The sequence below is a fragment of the Gallinula chloropus genome, assembly GCF_964237585.1.
Source record: "Gallinula chloropus genome assembly, chromosome: Z".
In the NCBI taxonomy this organism is placed as follows: domain Eukaryota; kingdom Metazoa; phylum Chordata; class Aves; order Gruiformes; family Rallidae; genus Gallinula; species Gallinula chloropus.
This window is the reverse complement of record NC_140089.1, coordinates 89,017,530-89,025,661: the sequence shown is the minus strand read 5'-3', so window position 1 is coordinate 89,025,661 and position 8,132 is coordinate 89,017,530. Positions and strand designations below refer to the sequence as shown.

Here is an 8,132-nt window from a genome sequence, read left to right as displayed (position 1 = left end):
GACAAGTTGAGCTCTCTACACAGACTAGTAGATGGAAAGGAGCAAGGAGGTGGCATCAGCTACGACTCCGCGGTGACGATGCCCTTGGTCTTCGCTGCTCTTCCAGATGCCAGATGGATGAATCCTTGAAGGTTGCCATTCTCCTTCCCTTTTTGGTCTTCTTTTTTTTTAGCTTCCCTTGTAGGACTTTGCTGGAATCTTCCTTCCACTGAAGGACTAGGACCAGCAAGAAGATGCTTTTTCTTATGGAGTGGTGCAGGTGGGTGGTAGGTGTGAAGTCCTGGTTATGCTGCAATGCTCCGGGGAGAATTAATTAGCGCTTCATTAAGAGCCCTTAGAAAGCTGAGCCTGTGATAGCGTTGAGTTGCTTCATTAGCCCCTCCAAACTGGCCATCTGTTCACTCAGATCATCCTGCTCATAAACCTGTAGAGGGAACAAACACAACACACATGGGTAAGTGGACAGCGGGATGGGAACCCACCTCTCCCCCACCCTCACACCATGGGAAGGACCTCCTGGGGTCACCCCATTGGGTCCCCCACCCTCAGGGACCTGGAGCACTCAAGGATGGGTTGACATACTGGAGAACAAAACCTTACTGGGCTCAACACTGAAAACCTGGGCTGACCACACTGGAGTCATGTTAAAGACCCTTCTCCAAGTCCCAGTTGGCCCAGTTCCTGCCCTTACATCCCACACATGGGGCTATGAAGACCTCAAACCCTCATCCAAACATGTCCTCTCCTAGGGCAGGTTGCAACAATTCATTCAGCCCTTGTGAGTGGTTGAGAACTTCCACCACCACCTTTTAGTGGGAACAGAGGGCTGGGAAGAGTCTTCTAACTGGTCTGGAGGAAAAGAATCCTTTGAGGTCAATGGAGAACCTGCAGCAAAAGGTTCTCCATTCTTCTACTCCCAAGTCCTGAAATCCAATTCCTCCTCATACCAGCAATTTTATCATGGAAGAGATTCCCCATCTCTTTCTCCTCCAGGAGGAGATTCCACATCTCTTCTGGCATTACAAGATGCTGGACAAACCACAGCAAAACACTCTGTTGGGCAAACAGATGAGAAGAAGGGCTGGAGAAAATGGATTGGATGTATTTCCTCCTGCCCAAATTCCTGTTTATTTTGCATGGTTTCATCTTCTGGATGACATGAGACCTTTTCTCTATGAGAGGAGTGAGAAGATGTTTCTAATTTCCCCATCTTTCTCTTCTCCCAGTATCTCAGGGTGCTCAGGAGAGCCTGTGTGTGTTATCCCATGGATAATCTACTTGATTTGCTCCTGTATGACACACACCAAAGTCCATTAAAGCCAAGAGAATCCCAGAAGGTCAGGAGTTGGAAGGGACCTCTGGAGATCATCTAGTCCAACCCCCCTGCCAGAGCAGGAGCAGCCAGACTAAATCCCACAGGAACACATCCAGGTGGGGTTTGGATGTCTCCAGAGAAGGAGACTCCACAACCTCTCTGGGCAGCCTGGCCCAGGGCTCTGTCACCCTCACAAGTGACAAAGTTCCTCCTGACATTCCCATGGAGCTTCCTCTGCTCCAGCTGCACCCACAGCCACTTGTCCTGTCGCTGCCACCCCTGAGCCTGGGTTGGTCCTCCTGCCTCTCACCCTATTCATAAGGTCACCCCTCAGTCTCCTCTTCTCCAGGCTAAAGAGCCCCAGCTCCCTCAGCCTCTCCTCATGTGGAAGGTGTTCCTCTCCCTCCATCATCTTGGTGGCCCTCACTGGACTCTTCCAAGGAGTTCTATGTCCTTCTTGAGCTGAGGTGCCCAGAACTGCACCCAATATTCCAGGTGGGGCCTCACCAGGGCAGAGTAGAGGATGAGAAGGACCTCTCTTGACTTCCTAACCACCCCCCTTCTAATACACCCCAGGATACCATGGGCCTTCTTGGCCATGAGGGCATATTGATGGCTCATGTTGCTATCAGCAACAGCAGAAGACCTCAGGTAATGAAGGATGGACCATTATCTAAGGATTAATGGGGATTGGAGATTATAAATTGCTGGTGAAGAGGCTTTGTGAGAGGAAATGGAAGAAGGTTCTTACATTTGCCGAGTCCTCTGTCTGCTTGTGACCCTCTTCTGCCACCTCCGGCGCCGTGGGTACCGAGACAGGTAGCAGAGGTGACCTGGCTTTGCCTGCCAAGCCAAGGGATGCTGTTTTAACCTGAGCCTTGGGGAGGTTAGGCCCTGGAAGAAGAAATACAAGGCATGGTGAGAAGCAAAACCAGAGGATGGTGGTGAAATGATGGCTTAAGAAGGGGTTGTCCCAGCACTGCTTGTGTTTCCAGCTGTACATGTACAGTTCTCTTTCCTAGATGGACACCACTTCCCTCCTGGAACAGCAGCAACCCCCTTTCTACAACCTCTTGAACTGCAGCAGGGTTGCAATGATCTGTTGACATGACTTTGGGATAAAGAACATTCTCCTCCCAAACTTTTCACACAGCAACTGAAGTTTTTTCCTGGGAGAAACCCCTAGAAACCTGGTTCTTCAGGAAAATAATGAACACCTGGGCTTGGTGGTCCCTGCCCAGCAGGGAGGTGTCAGTTTTCATCTTGTGTTGGATGGAGAAATGAGCTAAGAGGAGCAGAAGGCAGCTGGACAGGCTGGAGGGGAATGATCTCCTGGGGGAATGGCATCATTAAACATGCAATCTCCAGGCTGATGCTTGACAAGGAGCATCACATCCAAGGGACTGGCAGATTCCTCTCCCCCCACCCCCCAATCCATCCCCACTGGGTAACAGCAGATCCCCTCTGGCACACTTTGAAGGATTCCACCTCCCACAGGACTTTGGGAGCAATTTTTAGGCTGCTTATTTGACTCCTATAAGACAAATCCTAAATAAATCCCCTTTTCCCTTCATATTTCCTCCCTGATAACCTTCAGCAAGTTCCCTGCCTTGTTTCCATGAAGAAATATGCACCATGATAATGATGATAACCCTCAGCCAGCATTTCTGGAGCTGATTAGTGGTATTAAAAGCCATCAGCCTCAGTAAATTGGCCATTGCAGCAGAATTGGGTCCAAGAGAGAGGAAAATAGGTCTTGAGAACACACCCCACCCCCTTCCCCATCATAAAATGTGCACAGTGGAAGGAGTGTCCTAAGGAAAGGTCTGTATGAAGACACCCCCAGCTCTGGAGCTGAGACACAGGGGACTAGAAGCCTCCATCTACATGGGACACACACCAGCTCTCTCTTAAAATCCAGGTCTCAGGTGAGGAACCCACCCCACCTTCCAGGCAAAACCCTCAACTGCCTTTTGCCCTGAAGCTGAAGCTTAACCACTCATTTGTTTTCCTTATCACTAGTTCCCCCACCTAATTACCTCTCTTCTCTTCCAGATCAGTAAAGTATCATGAAAATGATGCTCCCAAGCCCAGAGCAACGCTGCTTGGAGTGTCAAAAGGCAGACAGCTGGAGCAACAGTGGCTCTCACTCCCTAAATCCCACCAAATCACTGCAGTCCTGACAGCTCCCTGGATTCTCCCAGCTCCAGCCAGGAGACCAGAGCCTGAGATTCATTTCCAAGAAGCGTGTTTCCATTTTTAATTAGTTTCAAGCTGAGAAAACACAATGGGGCAGAGGAGAGAACCAAAATCCCTCCTGAAATCCAGGTTGCCAGCAGCCTGGCCATTAAAAGGACGTTCCAGTAAAGGCCTCAAGATGGGGAGAGACTTTCTGTACGGCTGAGAATCCCAGATAACTCCCGTTTAGCTGAAGCTACAGGAGTGTGAAAGCTCAATACAGGCTAAAAGAGATCACCATAAAGATACAGTCACTCTTCCAGCTCCAGTTAAATAGCTAAAAGACCTCTTTAATAACTGGGCCTGCAGACATCTTTTATAACTGGGCCTACAGACCTCTGTAATTACTAACTGGGCCTTCAGACCTCTTTAATTACTAACTGGGCCTTCAGACCTATAACAACTGGGCCTTCAGACTTGAACTGGGCCTTCAGACCTCTTTAATAACTGGGCCTTCAGACCTCTTCAACAACTGGGCCTTCAGAACTCCCTGTCCCTCAGAGTAAGAGGAGAAGATACATCTCTCCCCAAAGATTCGCCCTTCTAAGCACCACACATTGAAATAATGACTTGATTTGCTTTGATTTTTAGAAAAATGAAGGTTTCTCACTCCCATTTCTTAATAGAAAAAGCTTCTTTCCAAAGAAACGTGCGTGTGATGGTGGAGGGTGGAGGGGAAGTGTGGTTGGAGCCACCTAAAACACCCACACTGAGAAACACAAGAGCCTGAATCTCAGACCTCTTTAGTAACTGGGCCTTCAGAGCTCTTTAATTACTAACTGGGCCTGCAGACCTCTTTAATTACTGGGCCTTCAGACTTCCTTCTCCCTCAGAGGAAGAGGGAGCCACTTAAAACACCCACACCAAGAAACACAAGAGCCCAAATCTCAGACCTCTTTAGTAACTGGGCCTTCAGACCTCTCTAACAACTGGGCCTTCAGACTTCCCTGTCCTTCAGAGTAAGGGGAGAAGATACATCTCTCCCCAAAGATTTGCCCTTCTAAGCACCACACATTGAAATAATGACTTGATTTGCTTTGATTTTTAGAAAAATGAAGGTTTCTCACTCCCATTTCTTAATAGAAAAAGCTTCTTTCCAAAGAAACACGTGTGTGTGTGTGTGTTGGTGGAGCTCATGTGAAATGCAGAGCCTGTTGCTCTTGTAATCCCCTGAATCCCGCGGTGCAAATCATGTTTCTCATACATAACTCATTAATTGTTGGTAATTGGCCTTAAAGACCTACTTTTGGGTACAAAGACAGATGTTCCCTCCTGGATATTGTTAACGAGAAGCCTTAATGGTGATTAAGTTCAGTTTGTGCATCTTGTTTTGCCAAAGCAACAGGCAAATCCTAACGCTCAGAACTTCAAGGAAGCCAGGAAATTTCTCCTTGGGAGTAGCTGCATTTTCTGAGTTCTCCAGCAAATCTTTCAGAGCAGTGACCATTCCCCAAGTTAATACCTGTAGTATGTAATGAGTAGGAGAGTTAAGTCCTCTACAACCCCCTAGAAGGACGTTAAAAAGAGACCGAGCAGGCTGCTCCAAGAGACTTATGGATGGAGGAGATTGACACGCTATGCAAACAGTTCTTATGCAAATGAGCTGCTAATTAAATTCAAATCGCTTTGGTTTCTAATGCTGCCCAACTCAGCGGGAGTCTCGCAAGGAAACCTTGGAACCCAGGGGCCGCCAGAGGCAGGAGGTGCCAACGCCGGTGCCAACACCGCTCAGGCGTAGCCCTGAGCAGCCCCAGCGTGGATTTACTGTTTGAGAAGTTCCACATTTTCTCAGCAGGATCATTAAACACTTCAGTGGCTCGTTAGGCAGATAATATATGGCTACCAAGTGCAAATCCCAGCTACCGCCGTCTCTCTCCGCAGCCCAGCCTGAACTCACTGGAGTAGCATCCTTATTCTTTCAGGAGAGCCACTCATCAGTGCAACTGAGAAACATCGAATCACAGGGTGGTTTAGGTTGGATGAGACCTCAAAGATCAGCTAGTTCCAACCCCCTGGCCATGGGTGTTGAATCTCTGCAGAGAAGGAGACTCCACCCTCACTGGGAAGAAGTTCTTCCCGACATTGGGGGGGAACTCCCTGTGTAGATGTAGAGAGACAGCCAGATTTGGGCTGCCCATGTCCCCCTGTGTCCCACCCTTCAGCTCTTGATCCCCAGTGATCAGATCCCCTCTCAGGCTTCTTCTCTCCAGGCTGAACAGCCCCAGGTCCCTCAGCCTTTCCTCCCAGGGGAGATGCTCCAGGCCCTTCAGCATCTCTGTCCCTCCTCTGGACTCTGTCCAGGAGATCCCTGGCTGGTTGATCCCAGGGAGCCCAGAACTGGCCACAACACTCCAGGTGTGGCCTGACCTCAAGCTGAGCAGGGTTAGATTAGACATTAGGAAGAAATACTTCACTCTGAAGGTGGTGAGACACTGGAAGGGGCTGCCCAGAGAGGGTGTGGAAGCCCCATCCCTGAAGATGTTCAAGGCCAGGTTGGATGGAGCCTTGAACAACCTGAGCGAAGGTGTCCCTGCCCACAGCAGGGGGTTGGAACTAGATCATCTTTGAGATCCCTTTCAACCCAAAGCACTCTCTAATTCTCTGAATTCTTTCTATATTCACTTTTCTGAGGATCACTGTAATTTCAGCAGCTACTGAGGCTCCAAACCCTTAGTATTCAAGATTATTATGGTCCAGGATTCACTGCTTAATACCAATATACTGGTTTCTTTTCCCCCCTCCTTGATTTCATCCTTTATTTACTCAGCTCTTAGCTCATGGCTTTTTAACACCAGCTTTGCAAACCTTCCCTCTTATCTTGTTTTGCTGCTTCTTTTCTTCCAATTGCTTTAGGGGAAGAAAATAACAACCACAAACCAGCGCACACAACACACAGAAAAACCACCTCAGGGAGCTCATTTGTCTTTTATCAGGCTTTCTCAGCCCATTTAGGAATGAAAGCAGACTGTGGGTCAGCTGGGCTGAAGGATGGATTTGTACCAATGTCCAGGTGATATCCTGCAGCTGATTTTTATGCAGGGATGTTTACTGCTAAAATACCCCCACCTCACTCTTCACTTGTACTCCCAAGCCATCCCATATTAAAAAATGCAAGATTTTGGGGTTTTTAAAAGGGTTTTTCTTGGTTTTTCTTTCTAAACAGGCAAAGAAATACATCTGGAAGACTTCATCTGCAGTCCAACCCTTCCCCTCAACTCCCAGCCCACAGCTGGTTTGGGATAGACCTTGTGGTTTAGCAAGAGGAAGGAAAAATTCAAGCTCAAGGAAGTAGATGTTTTAGGTGGGGGGTGTCATTGATTCCAGGAGGATGAGAATGTGGATGTTCCAATGATTCTTGGAGTAGGAATAGAAAAATGTAGCAGGTTTTTTATGGGCTCAGAAAAGAAATGGGACCTTGAAAAAGGTGACACGATGCAAAAAGCAGCACTTCATAGATGGGCTGTTCTATCCCAGAATGACCCAAGCCCAACCATTCCCATCCTCTACTAATCCAGATCCCTGAGCACCTCATCTCCCCTCTGTTAAACACACCCAAGGGTGGGGACTCAACCACCCTCCTGGCAGGGCAGGGGAGGTGGGAGGAAGGTCTCCCCTCAGCCTCCTCTGCTCCAGGCTCAACACCCCCAGCTCCCTCAGCTGCTCCTCAGAGGATTCACCCTCCAGCCCCTTCCCCAGCCTGGTTGCCCTTCTCTGGACTCACTCCAGGACCTCAATGTCCTTCTGATGCTGAGGAGCCCAGAACTGGACCCAGCACTCCAGCTGCAGCCTCACCAGTGCCCAATCCCACCCCAGACCTACTGGCCACACTGGGTCTGCCACAAGCCAGGATGCCATTGGCCTTCTTGGCCACACTGTTGCTCAGTCTGGGGTCACCCAACACCCCCAGGTCCTTCTCTGCCTGACAGCTCTCCAGCCAGTCTCCCCCAGCCTGGAGCTGCTGGGGGTTGTTGTGTCCCATGGGCAGCACTCTGCCCTTGGCCTTGTTGAACCTCATCCCCTTGGGCTCAGCCCATGGGTCCAGCCTGTTCACATCTTTACACAAGATTATTTACCCCATAAAAAGGCAGTTTTATTGCTGGGATACTTCATGCTTAAGAACATGGCCTGAGGTCCTTTCCCTAATTACAATGGTGAAAGTGGAAGCTCTGACTGACTTCCAGAACAACCAATCCTTCTGAGTGAAGCCAGCTTACTCACTTGAGTAAGACCAGTAGAATTGCATCCTCCTAAAGTAAAATGCAGCACTCCATAAAGATAAACAGACTCTTATTCCATATAACAAATAATTCAGCTCCCCTATTTGGCACCAGCCCTTCTCCCAACAAATAAGGATTTCTCTCCTTCTGCCTGCTGTCAGAAACTGGATTTACTTGGTGATGGATAGCAGGTGCTTCCAGGAAAAACACAGCCATGTTTTGGTTGCTCATTCCTTACAAACATCAACCTAACATATGCTGTGGAAGAAGCAAGTGATGCTCACAAAGAGGGAAAAAGCTGAAATCTCAAAGGTTTTCTGAGCCAAACTGGAGGTTCTCCAAGTCAAAGGAGGAGGGTAAAC

At 48.7% G+C, this 8,132-nt stretch overlaps 1 protein-coding gene across 1 annotated transcript in view; it reads right to left on the bottom strand.

Moving 5' to 3' along the window:
• Positions 1 to 334: 334 nt before the first annotated feature.
• The window catches only part of DCC (DCC netrin 1 receptor), a gene marked incomplete at both ends in the record, with an annotated part of 309,485 nt that continues 301,687 nt past the window's right edge, over positions 335 to 8,132 (bottom strand). The window contains 2 exons of the mRNA XM_084278967.1: positions 335 to 424; positions 2,067 to 2,209. Coding sequence (XP_084135093.1) covers positions 335 to 424; positions 2,067 to 2,209 — 233 coding nt within the window. The remainder of the gene's footprint in view (positions 425 to 2,066; positions 2,210 to 8,132) is intronic.